Source organism: Venturia canescens, chromosome 10 (assembly GCF_019457755.1).
Source record: "Venturia canescens isolate UGA chromosome 10, ASM1945775v1, whole genome shotgun sequence".
Classification (NCBI taxonomy): Eukaryota; Metazoa; Arthropoda; class Insecta; order Hymenoptera; family Ichneumonidae; genus Venturia; species Venturia canescens.
Window position 1 is genome coordinate 11,919,138 of NC_057430.1, and position 13,487 is coordinate 11,932,624.

At 36.2% G+C, this 13,487-nt stretch overlaps 1 protein-coding gene across 2 annotated transcripts; it reads left to right on the forward strand.

The window, feature by feature from the left end:
- Nucleotides 1–320: 320 nt before the first annotated feature.
- On the forward strand, nucleotides 321–9,197 carry LOC122417060 (protein GPR107). Of its 2 annotated transcripts, none has more exons than XM_043430300.1 (10): nucleotides 321–720; nucleotides 1,758–1,868; nucleotides 1,989–2,152; nucleotides 2,236–2,390; nucleotides 3,793–4,019; nucleotides 4,277–4,410; nucleotides 4,676–4,943; nucleotides 5,249–5,521; nucleotides 6,088–6,263; nucleotides 6,629–9,197. In XM_043430300.1, exons 1-10 carry the CDS (start codon nucleotides 631–633, stop codon nucleotides 6,786–6,788), a joined length of 1,758 nt encoding a protein of 585 aa, XP_043286235.1. In that variant the 5' UTR covers nucleotides 321–630; the 3' UTR covers nucleotides 6,789–9,197. The 2 variants fall into 2 exon arrangements, with proteins under 2 accessions (XP_043286235.1, XP_043286236.1); XM_043430301.1 differs by having other exon boundaries at nucleotides 323–720; nucleotides 6,641–9,197.
- Nucleotides 9,198–13,487: the final 4,290 nt, after the last annotated feature.

Genomic DNA, 13,487 nt, shown 5'->3' on the forward strand with positions numbered 1-13,487 from the left:
ACGAATTAGGTTACGAAATTTATTTCGCGTATTCCCGCCTTGAGAATTGACGTCGGAAATGTAGGAATTTATTGTTTACTGGCGGTTTTTTCTCTGAAAGTTTCCAATTTTTCCTAATTTTTTAGTTTTCACTCATTGATTGATAAATGAAGGCGAAATATGGTCCCAAATTTCAAAAAGAGCAATGCGAAAAAATTTTGCTGACATGTCTAACCTTATTTTGGTGTCCGCGGGATTTCGAATGAAATGTTACGTTCCGATTTCGTGTTTCTCCGTCTATTCACGTTACGGTTCGCTTCCGGTGAGCCAACGTTCCGTAACCTCCTCAGTGCATCACATCAAATTCGTCATTCCTCGCGAGTGGTGTCGCTCGGATTGTCGCAAATCAGTTTGTGCGTAAGAGCGTAAGCAACGCGTAATTATCAAAGCAAAGTAAAAAAGCCACAAAGAGTTAAAAAGCGGTAACATCCAAGGATATCCAATAATCCGCGTTCTTCCGTGTGAGAACGAGTGTTCGTGAGAAAGTTTGGCGAGCCGTAATAAGCGGCTATTTCACGTGTATTACGAGTTATGTGACGTTTTTCCCCTCTCGCTTCCCTCGGCGGTTCGATAAAACAAAAGGAAAGAAAAATGCAATATAAACTCAATATCGTGTATTTGTTGCTGACATTGCTAATAATTGGCAAGTCGTCAGCAAGGATTCACAAGCTTGAGATAAGGGTGAGTTTTTCCACATAATTATCGATGAATTTGTATATTATGTTTGTTCAGCTCATATGTCAAAGTTGTTTCTTGCGAATGCGACGTTTCGACAGATTTTTTCCCTTTTTTTCTCTCATTAATTTTTCTTGCGATGATGTTTAATCGATTACTCTTATCGTATAGCAATTTTCTAGACAATTGACATAAATTTGCCAACTCTCATTTACTAAATTGCGGCTATCATGTGTTTCATAATTATTGTCATTTTTTTCACGAGACTTGAACGTAACAGCTTGACAAATGACAATGGCCGAAATATGGTTTCTGAAAATTCCTAACGATTATTAAAGAACTCGAGTTCTTTGCTATTATTGTGCTATTCCTATCAAGACGTTATTAAATTTATTCTTTATTGAATTATCAATTCTTTAAATTCAATAAAAATACAACAAAAACCATGACCCATGGAATTCTCATATAATACCCATGATTATTAACAGTGACAAGGGTACGAACAATTAAAATTACAGTTATGGAACTACTTTGTGATTTTTTCTAGAACAAGTAACAAAGAGTAATGTTGTAATGCTCTTTAAGTTTTAATAAATAACTGTGAGCGATAATGAAAATTTTTAAAAATATGAAATTATTAATGACTTCCAATACCAATGATATTTCCATAGAGACTTGTAATTTGACATCAGGAGACTTTTGTACAAATTAATGAAAAAAATATAAATAATTGTGGAAATCGATGGTTACTTGTAAATCGAGAGAATTAAAAATATTACAACAATGATAAAACATAAATATATATGATCATTATAACAAACAAATGAATATTGAATATTTGTTAATTCATAATGATGAGTTGTAACAGCAAAAATGAATATACTGAGATGAACTTTCTATTGATTTATTTCTAAAAATAAAAACTGAATATCAATGGAGTTTTCTACTATCCATCAAACAAAAATTAGCTTCAGCATGAAGGAAAAATGACACAGTTCTAACAATAAAACAAAACCTAATGTTTATTAATAATTTTTCTACAGAATGATATGAGACGTTACATTGCCTTGACGACCTTTGGATTCTACAAAGGAGGAATTCTCAATGTAAACCTGACAAATTTCAAAGCTGATCCGTTAGATGAAAATGCATTGGTGAGAAGTTTTAAGATTAATAGCATTTTTGATTAATTTAAGATTCTTACGGCAGAAATTCCACTATGCTTGTTCTATCATAACCTCTGGTCTTTGATTGTCATTTTCCATTTGTTATAGTTCGGATTCAGCCTTGACAGGACTTTAAGTGATGCCATGAATCCTTATCTGGACAGCCATCAAGAAAAATGTCTCCTCCAAGGTGTTGCAAGCCTTAAGTCTGAATTGGAACCCAAAGATGATGGTTCCGTCATTTATTTCATCATGGACTTGAAGAACTTAACGTCAGTAGTGACTCAACTTTACAGACAGCTCTTCACCTCTTTTTGTATCATGTTTCGATCCTTGTTTTCTGTTTTTTCATCAGATTACGCGTCCATTGCAGTCAAAATGTTCGTTCCGTTCACATTTACAAGGATTCTGTTGACTTGTCGCTCCTCCGTCAGAAAAGGGGTTTCGCATCAACAAGGTTCAGCGACACTGCTCTTTTCCCACGTAAAAGGCGAGATGTCGCACCTCATGGTATGATTTCTTTACTTTCTATCAAGAGGATATCAATGTACGAAGAGGATTTGAAACAAATAGAAGAATTCTGCAAAACTCTGTGCTCTCTCTTTCTCTTTCTCTTTCTCAATAGCCGAAGAAAATCGATTATTGGGTAACGGGGGTATATATTGTTCGGCACATAAATAAAGTTGAGTGCAAGAGTACGGAGGCCGAAAATTCACAGCAGAAGTAATTAGGGTTAATATACCTTCGAGATTTAGCGTCAAGGGAAATGAATACGTATGTGAAATGTGCTCAAGTTTCCGAGTGCCAGGTGTAACGTCTTCATAAAGATTTGGGTATGGTATTTTTGGCACTAGGCCAGTTGAGAATCGAGGCGTTTCATTTTAACGAGCAAAAGTGTCGAAAGATCAATTAAATATTTACCCAAACAGTATAGAAACGAAAAAACCGAGATAAAGAACTTGGCAATGTTGTTATGAGAAAAACATTTTTTTGGGAAACTAATTCATAAGAAATTTTAATCCCTGTTATGCTATTTCAAGCACTTTTGAATTTCCGGTTCCAATAGCGTGGGCGATTTCGTCGTTCAACACATTTGTTTACGGTTTAAACGCGAACGGGTGTTATTGCCGGGCAAACGCCCTCGCGGAAATAACGTACGAGGAAATTCCCTGCTAAATATACTTTCATTCTTCGTCTTCCCATTATTTCTGTATGCTCCAATTTGTATTATTAGAAAATCTTGCAGTTTTACTATTTTATTGATAATGCAGTCGCACAGTCTGATGAATTTATGGTCTCTTTTTGGCTACTCGTGATACCGTTTTTGTACTTCGAAATTTCAAGGTCATTGCACGATTTTTACTGTACAGAAAATTTAGGTTTATAGTTCCTGATGCTCAACCCTTATTTTTTAATGATGAATTCAATGGAAGTGAAAATTTCCTTTTCAGCTCATGAATTTTCATTTCGATCGTAATATCGAACCAAAATCTCGATTACCCAACGTCGAAATCGCTCGAAAAGACTCGTCCCTGGTCACCCATCGTTATTTATAAAGTTCGGGGACGTGAAACAATATTTTTAGAATCCATTTGTAACGAATTGCAAGACACGTGCTCGAGAGTTCAAACTGCATGCTTGGCAACGATCAATTATTCTTGTAAACTCATAAAATCGAGTCATTCATTGAGAAAATTTTCGAGGATTGCCAAAGAATTATTTTCATAAATAAATTATTTCCGCGAAATAAGAGCGTCTAATTTAAAAAAATATTGGATTCGTTAAAAAAAACAAACAAAAATTGAATTAAGGGAAACTAAAACGAATGATTATTTTTCACTAATTTCTAATATTTCATTCACTTCAAAACAGGAATAAAAATTTTTCATTCTTTACGTTTCAATTTTTTCAGAAGCTGCTCCAGTCACAGACGTCGACGATGAAAAAGCAAAGGCCGATGGCGGCTCATGCTCGCGTTACAAGCTGCCCATGACCGTGGAAACGATCAAAGGCCAAAAATATTATAACGCAAGTTTTTCCATGAAGGTTACGAACGACGAGGAAGAAGGCTTGTATAATTTGTATTTTCACAGCTGTCCGAATTATCGATGGGAAACACCAGTCGCCATTGATTTTACGGTAAAAATTTAAAAAAACAAACCCAAACAATCGTTTCCTTGGCAAAAATCCTTCAATTTTAAAAACGAAGCGTGTTTTTATTACTCACGAAAATGTAAAAAAGGGTCTGCGACCTGCAACATCCAAAAATTCTACCGTTGAAAAAATCTTTGAGTTTCAATGTTCCGAACCAAAAATAACTTAGGTTATTTCATAAAATTCATTTAATTTTGATAATCGATGATGAATAATGCAAAATTTTAATAAAATTCAAACAGATGCAAATCGCTGAGGAGAATAAAGGCAACTTTTTGAGTGCCGGAGAAATGCCACTGCCAGCGTTGTATTTCATGATGGCACTACTGTTCTTTCTCTCCGGGTGTTTCTGGGTATTTATACTGAAGAATAGCAAGTAAGTATAACGAAACGTCGAGTAAAATAGATTGTGAGAAAAAGTGCAAGATAGTTATCCAATGAAAATTGAGAGTTTTTGGAATAATTCAAATGATGAAAATACAAATAAATTAATCGAAATTTGGCTATGACAACGATTTGAAAATTCCGATTCAATAATCTCGTGCACGTTAATTATTCCTGTTTTCAATCCACATTAAATAGATCGATGGAAAACAATGAAATTCTAATGATAATTGAAACAAACAATAAATCAATTGCAGGCATCCGGTCTTCAAAATTCATTTTTTGATGGCGGTTCTCGTCTTTCTAAAGTCACTGTCGTTACTGTTTCACGGGATAAACTATCACTTCATACAGACGAAGGGCGAGCACGTTGCCGCATGGGCAATTCTGTACTACATAACACATCTTTTGAAGGGAGCCGTGCTATTTATAACAATCGTTCTCGTTGGCACTGGATGGGACTTTATCAAGCACATACTTGCTGATAAAGACAAGAAGTTGTTTATGATTGTCATACCATTACAGGTAACTTTTCCTCCCGGTCTTCCCAACTTCGAATAAGGTTCATAAAAAAATCATAATTCCGAATTTACGTTTTATTCTTCAAAATTTGTTCTCTTGTTTTATGTTTCGTAATTTCGTAATTTGTTTTGTGATTTGAACCTATGTCTAAAAAATTCATTTCGTAATTGATTGAATTAATAATTTTTTTTTTTTAATCATGGAAAATTTTCTGAACTAATTGATCGACTTCCGGCCCAACCTTCCAAACGAATGAAAATTTCGACATTTTCATTTCGTTTTCTCATCTTGATCAAATTTTATTTCAGGTTTTAGCTAATGTCGCAGAGATAATAATTGAAGAGAGCGAGGAAGGCGACATTGAGCACAAAACCTGGCGGGACGTATTTATTCTTGTCGATCTTTTGTGCTGTGGTGCCATATTGTTTCCTGTTGTCTGGAGCATTCGACATCTGCAAGAATCTGCTCACACCGATGGCAAAGCTGCTGTCAATTTACAAAAGCTCAAACTCTTTAGGCATTTTTACATTATGATTGTTTGTTACATATATTTCACGAGGATCATCGTATACCTGCTCAAGGTCAGACTTATGACAATCAATTGAATTTGTACTTCATTTCTATTGAGGTTTCAAGTAGTTTTTTCTTTCACTTTACAATATTTGAATTTACGTAATATGGAAACGCTTAGAAGCAAACAGAAGGGTTGGAAGAGCAACTCTAATATAAGGGATTTCATATAGTTTCTGCGTTTTGAGAATATCTTTTCGAAGGTACAAATTTGTTAATCGAACAAATGATAGTTCATTTCGAGTGAATACTACTTCAGAGCCCTTTCATGAATAGAGAAAATCTCGGAAACACGTTACCTGTAAATGAAGATTAAATTTTGATATCTCGATAAAAATCAGCGAATGTTCTATGTGAATGATTTTTATTTCGCCTAATAGCGACGTATTCGTCGTACTATCAATTTTTCCAACTTTTTATTTACTTAAAAGATTGAAAAAATACTAGAATAAATTTCATCAGTCAATCATGTCTAATTTCAGTCACTGACGAATGCTCTTGCATAATTTTTTTCTTGATATGTTTAACAAAATTTTAAAAAATCTCTAACTAAAAAACATTTGTTCTATGCATGTAGATGACCGTACCATTCCAATACGAGTGGCTGGATGAAATGTTCCGTGAAATGGCCACATATGTATTTTTCGTATTAACTGGTTACAAATTTCGTCCAGCCTCGGCAAACCCTTACTTCACAGTCACGAATGAGGACGAACTTGGCCGAGGCGATGACGACGACGACATGGACATTGTGTGAGTACAATTATTGCAAGTTCATTAAATTTTAAATTTTGTTTTCTTCGCTTTTAGCTCAAATCCATGCTGTGTTTACACATGAATTTAATGAATTTTCCTTTATAATTTTATACGTTTATTAATTGATTTCATAAATTTCGATCGACAGAAACTCTTGTCATTGAAAACCGAAGTTTGTACATGTTTCGATCTTAATCTTATAAATAAAACAGGTTTAAAAATTTTGCTGTTGCTTATAAATATTGAGTGTAGTCCGCTCGTTTATCATTTTTCTGTGGTAATATTTTGCTTTATTTTTTGTTTTGTAAATTACATTGGAAGACGTTCGCGCCTTCCCCATAATTCTAACGTGACGTTCCTAGTTGTTTTTCCAGAGTGTCGGGGAGCAGTGGATTGACGGAACATTTGGGAAAGACGAAAGTAACGAAGATCGTGAGGCCAACAACAACGGAATTAATAGTGAACGAAGAGGAACGTGACAGCTTAATAGGAAAGCGTGAATCGTCGCACGAGTACGATTGAGAGAATCGCCGAAAACTCGACGAGAAGCGATAAGAATTTGTTTGTAACAATCTTCTCGATTCCTAATTGAGAATGAGTGATTGTTGAGATTGGAAAAACGATTTGAGGGAAAAAAAGACGAAAAGAAATGCCGAACGGACCGAAAAAACGGGCAGGAAATTCAAACTGGAAAATCAGGATTACTCGCTTCTCACTTAAAATCTCGCCTTTACCGCGAGGTAAAAAAATCCAGAAGACTGCTTCTCTCACCGTCGCTTTCACTTCCGGTTTGCTTATTCCTCGATTTTTCTCTAGAGAAAAAGAATCTCCAGCCATCGATGACTTTGGGTTAATCGAATGTCTATCGGTCGGTTGAGACTTCTTTTTCATCAGTTTTATCGAAAAATCGATTTGACTGTCGATCAGTCGACGATGAGTTGTTGATCGAACATTTCTTTTTTCACTTGAACTATTAATTTTTTATAAAACCGATTCAATTAAAAATTTTTTGATCGACTTCAAAGAACGTAGTGATATTTTTTCTTTCGTACGACCAATAGTATTATTATTGTAAAAAAAACACAATCGAAATGTTCGTATTTGTAAATTTCATCAATGAAACAACTAAATCCACGAGAAACCTCATCGTGATCTTTTTTTTATTATTTTCAATTCATTTTGTCATCCGTTTTTTGTTCTCGAACGTCGAATTTCTAGCGACGTCCTCAAATTTGAGTAGGCTTCCGTAGGCATTTAGTACAATTTCATAAGTTCGTTTCATCCACTTCCCTCAACCCTCGAGAAATCCATTTCGTACGATCGATTCTATCTACAAAAGTTCGATTTTTCATTCCAATCTTTCTGAACGTCAGGCTTTGCATGTAAACCTCAACAAGTATAATTTTTGAAACTATTTCTCTCCGCTCCAATAAACCGATATTTTCGAAACATTTTTACTATTTTTCTATTCGAATATTTTACGTCAACACAATAGTGTTGATTTCTCATAATAAATTTTCCAATGTATTTGAAACGCCCGTAACTGCTTGAAAAAAAGTGGGCGAACAATGAAGCGAACTAGAGTTCGTATAAGCAGGGGAGTGTCTATTTTTATATAACAGTGGCGAAACTAACGGTGCATAATCGTAATGAATTGATCAACATGCATGAAAAGTGAAGATTTTAGAGGGGAATAATCTTCAAAAGTTGGTGAATTCATAACTTTCCTAAATTTTCTCTTACAAAATTGAAAAAAAAAAAAAAAAAAAAAACATTCCAAAATTCTTAGAGTTCGTTTCAGGGGAGCGGCGAAAAAATTCCAAAAATTATACCTCTCCAGTGTTTTCGTACAGAACCCCGTAGAAATCGAATCGAGCTTTTTTGTTCGCTGTTACGAATGAAAGCTACGAAATTTGTGAGCACGAAGAAAAGGGAAAACTTATTTTTTGTGATAATTCTAGAAAGTAAAAAGGAACAAAATGATAATGGAGCGATTTTCGTTTGTTTCCACACTTTTTATTCACCATTGAAAATTCTTCCTAAATTTTCTTCTCATAAATAAGTTCTCTGACAATCGAAATAACGACAAAAAAAAACAAAATAAAACTGAAAAGATCTTTCGTTACTTTCCTGCAGTTCATGAGCTCCGAACAGTTTTCGAAGCAATTGAGAGAAAAATTACGAACGTAACTCGATCCTACAATGTGTATGAAATACATTTTTTTAAGGAGAAGATTCCCGGAGCGTTTTGCCCCGAAAATTCGTCAATACGATTGAGAATTGTCGTTTTTCATGTTTTTTTTTCGTGCAACGAATGTGATGAATATCCGAATTGTATTCGCGGTACCAATTAGACGAGTAAATGAACCATCAAAAGGGAATTTAAAAAAATTGAAAAAATCATGACATGACGGACTAAAAGCATTAGAAAATAGATTCGAAAAAAACTCACAAGCAAACAAATGGCACAATGCCGAGAAAATAAACGTGTCGATAATCGTTCAATGGTAAATGTGTATAAAATATACTAAACGTATTTACGTCATACTTACTAAAAAAAATATTTAAAAATAAAAGAAAATGGAAAAAAAAGAGAGAGAAAAAAGAAAAACAGAAAATGGTGTGAGGAAAGCTAAAAAACTAAGTTAATGAAAATGATGTGAGAAATGATAGAAACGAAATTTATTCAATTTACAATCCCATTATTGTTCATATGTCATAATGATTGTCATACATTGTTGGTATAACGTTATTATTAATGTAAGTGTAAAACAACACGTCGCAGATTTTATTCTGCTCCACAATACTGAAGAGAATATTTACCTTTTAGAGATCTGTAGACCCCGGAGCGATGAACGAAGTGTAAGAAAATAAAGATAGTGCATATTTTTATGAAAAAAAAAGAAACAAATATAAATACGAAAAACCTCATGATTTCTTTTTCCAATTTCGAACGAAAATCCCGGAAATCTCGAAAAAATGATTTTCGTTCAATCTTCTAAATGTTTTTGAGCAAAGCATTTTTCTTTATACCTCAGTCGAAAGTTCGTCACGTAATAGAGACAAAGTAACCGAACCAGGAAAAAAATGAACAACAATCGAGACACATTGACTAGTTTTCGAGTTATTTTGGAGTTAGTCCGGAACAAAATGTTCTCGAAATATCGAGAAGCACGAAAACCTTTATTCGAATATTGTCAAAAGTAGTTTGACAACCCAAATGGAGCTTGCCATCGATCCAATTAATATTCTAACGCAAGTCAAAGTCTGTGTCGTTTTTGGAAGGAAAAAGTGTCGGCGATCACGAAATTCTAATATCCTCACAAAACGGTGCGAATAATCCGAAGATAGAATTGTGCCGGACGTGAATAAACGAGCCTCAGCCAGTTTTCAAAATGAGCAAACTAGTTTATGCTCAAACTGCAATTCACGTTTCTTGCGGGGCGTTGAAACGACACGAAGAATTTAGCGCGAGGTTTCTCGATTATTTGGTCCTATTTCTCGAAAGCAATGGCCGTAAAAATAGAGAATCTTTTATCCAGTTTGCAATAGCAGTTATTTATCATTCGATTTTATCCGATCGTTTTATTTTTGGAGGTTGAAAAAGCTAAGGGAAGAGGATTCCATCGAGTCAGTGAGTTTTCCGAACGGTTTCTAATGCCCGCGCGGTGTCTGTGATCTCTCGAATTCATGACTCCCGTTCCACCTGTTTTCGTTTTTCCCTTCAAATACACACACACACACACATCTTCACTCACATATGTGAACGATTGACCGTTTTTTACCAATCTAACGTCTGCCTCTGCGATACGTGACTAAAATTTCAATAAACCATACAATCGGTCCGCGAGCATCGAGCAGTTCGACTCACCTGACGCGCCAAACTCGCATCACGTTTCCACATAGAAATGGGAGAAAGAGGAAGGCGAAGAGAGCGAAAAAATACGAGGAGAAAGAGAGACTGGAAGTTTGAGAGTTCGAGAGGAGCGAGGGGGCTTGATATTCCCTGATGGTTGGGAAGGAGAGTTTCTGGGATCTTGGTAAAACGCCAAGGAAACCTTCGGCCTGAGGAACGACGTCACTCTCTCCTCGTCGGCCCCGTTCGCGTCCGCCGCCCTTTCTCTTCCTCCCTGGTTATATTCCTTTCTAAAAAGTTGAAAAATCAGATAAAAAGTAAAAGAGGGATCGCGAATAATGGAGGCTCGTGGCTCACTCTTGTATTCCCAAACACGTTCTCGTATCTTCGTTATTATACCGTGAGTTACAGTTACTCGAATTCGAGTCGTTCCCGTTCTTCAATTCTCACCCAAAAACATTTTTTTTTTTTCTATTTTTTTCAGTTTTTCCTAAAATTCTTTAGAGGCGACAGAAAATCCGGGAGAGATCTCGACCGAAGTTCCAGTTTTTTCCAATTTTCCATTCATTTCTTCGCGCAATCATTAATTTATTATTTCTCTGATCGAACGAATCGAAATTTCACCTTTTGTTTTCCACTAAAATTTCTTTCGATATCTTCCTTCATTTATTACCATGATTTTGACACAAATTCATACCAATTAATCTCCAGCAATGTCCAATCCTACCGGTGTCCCATTAGTGTCCGATTTGGAAGGAGATAACTATATATTTGAAACTGTTATACATCGTGTCGTGTACAAGCAGTGTCGCGGAGGATATCAGCTGCAAATGTGTCCCCGCTGCTCCTCGCCGATCCATTCATTGTCAAGCTTCCTAACCGAACGCATCATATAGCAGTCTACTGGGCATCTGTATGCTTTCGTCTTTCTCGCTCTTTGCACGAAATTGTCAATGGATTAAATTCGAATTAGTTTCGATGCTCGTTATCCGGATTGACATTTTTTCGACATCTAATTTCCCTGCGCAAACTGTTTCTCCGCGTATAATAAATCATTCGATTTTTCGAAATGGTAGAAAATGAAATAGATTATATGTGAAAGAATTATGAGCCTCCGAAAATTGCTGTTTGGTCAAAAAATGCAAACAAAATTAAAAGTTCATTTTCGTGGTTTCGGTAATGTATGGAGGGGCTGGAGGATTTTATAATCGACGATTGGATCCAACCGCTCGAATGTACTTCTGGGACGAAATTTTATTTTTGCAACTTTCTTGTGATTTTATGTTGAGAAAAAATGAGCGGAGCTGCAAGCGATTCTGATGAGGTGAAAGGCGCTCCTCGTCAGGAGTTTCGCTGCAGCGAAGACAACGATTAAAAGAATACCATTTTTGTCTCATCCGCGTGTCCAAACGAAATATTCTGGCAATCAAACTAAAAAAACGTTTTTTTTCAGTAAATTATGGCTTGAAACCGCGTTGACAGCGAATCGCGACAATGAAAGTTTCATTCTGTGAAAAATTATTTTTCTTCCAAATTGAAGCATTTTATTCGACTTTTCGTGTACGCGAGAGGCAAGTGAAATTTCGAAATTTTTTCCAATATTATAACCAAAAGTGTCTTTCAAAAATTTCGTTAGTTCTTTTTATGCAGTTAATTTGTCTCTAAAAAATTTTGCAACAATCCACCAAACTGAGTGTTCGAGTAAACTAAATGTTGCTTAAATCAACCAATTAAATTCAGTTCACCGCGATTAGTCCTAAAACTTATTGAACCAACGAAACTACATTCTCGCCGAGTTTTCGAAGATTCGATTCGAATATTTATTCGGTCGACCTCAATTGACAGGAAAATCGCTGGGAAATCGTCCCTTCCTCGTGGCTCGACTTTAGGAAGCGATAAAAAAATTGGAATACTAAAAAATAATGATTCCGATATGATATAGCGAGAGGGAGGGAGGGAGGGAGGGAGGAAGAGTTGAAGACATATATTTGGTGGGACGTTTCCGTGACACCGAATTACGTGGCGGATGCACGCCATTTGCCATCCTCTGCACGCTACGATGCGCTCGCATTAGGGATCGTGACGCTATTGCTCTGTTGCTTTCGTCCTTCGGAGCGTCCTTCCTCGTCCCGAAGCGAGGAAGGATCTCCCCTCCCGAGGAGAGCGTCGAGCTCCCTTGACTTATATAACCTCGGGGGACAAATATATGCGTCCTCGGTGACGATTAACTTCGTTCCAAAATCATCGATGCATCGTGAGATAAATTCTTCCATGCATTACAGAGATTAACCCCGTTTGAGAGCTCTCGACCGAGTGATGAGCTATTTTCAATGGGTTCGCGATCAAATCGCTGCCATTATTCCCACGGCATTGGCATACATTTCCGAACGAGCTTTCAACCCTCAGTTTCCATCCGGTCTGACCAAACATTCGGTTACTACTTAAACCCCAGCGAATCGCTGGGCTTCTCCAGCTCTAAAACCGGCAGGAAAAATCGTTTTTTTCGGCAGCTAAATCTTGCCAGATTTCTCGAGCCTGCTCTGAGGAGATTCCGCGACAAAATTAAAAAATTACTTCCAACTATTTTAAAAAGTCTTCCATACTTTCCGTACTTGAACATTTTTCAGCAAAACTTCTTGTCAGCGTATCAATTGCGCCAACGATCCAAAGTTTTTAGTTCACCCCTAATGATCTGAAGAGCCATTAGTCATGAATCTTCTCGAATTTATCGAGCCTCGGTGTTTGGAGAATTGATTAGAGAGGCTGAGTGAGAGAGGGTTGTTTTCCAAACGGCAAGGGTCGAAAGGAGAATGAGTAGCTTCGTCAGCGATGCATAGTTTCATATATATATACGGACTGTCTATATATTCGTGCGAGAATACGAGCGATATTGCCAGATTGAAGCTGCGAGGATGTTCTCGATGGGGTAAACACATATTCAACTGACGAAGCGTGTCTGTCTCTCGTATGTATATGGATATAGAACGTCGCTGAGTTCAACGATGCACCGGGATGCATTCCCTCAGCCCTGGCAATGGTGATTCTCTAGCCACGAGCTTGTTACCTCGCTCCGAATTTTTTATTGCAACATTACCGAATACTTTGGAGTTTCAAACGAATTGCGACACCTTTGATTTCAATGAAGAATTATGCAAATTCGAATTATTTGGATGAAAAAAACTGTCAACTCGGGAGAAAAACTGTAGGAATGTCGATAATTAATTTACATTTTTATCTTACAATAAATAGTTAATTATTTTCATCAATTTTTCAGTTAAATTTGCTTAATGAATATTAAATTTACAATTTTTTCTATTTATGCTAATCTACAAATGTCTTCGACTTTCAAAATATCTCATTTTCGA

Coding starts and splice junctions, on each gene's coding strand:
- LOC122417060 (XM_043430300.1), top strand. CDS start 631: ATGCAATATAAACTCAATATCGTGTATTTGTTGCTGACATTGCTAATA. Junction 721..1,757: donor TTCACAAGCTTGAGATAAGG/GTGAGTTTTTCC, acceptor ATTTTTCTACAG/AATGATATGAGACGTTACAT. Junction 4,411..4,675: donor TTTATACTGAAGAATAGCAA/GTAAGTATAACG, acceptor AATCAATTGCAG/GCATCCGGTCTTCAAAATTC.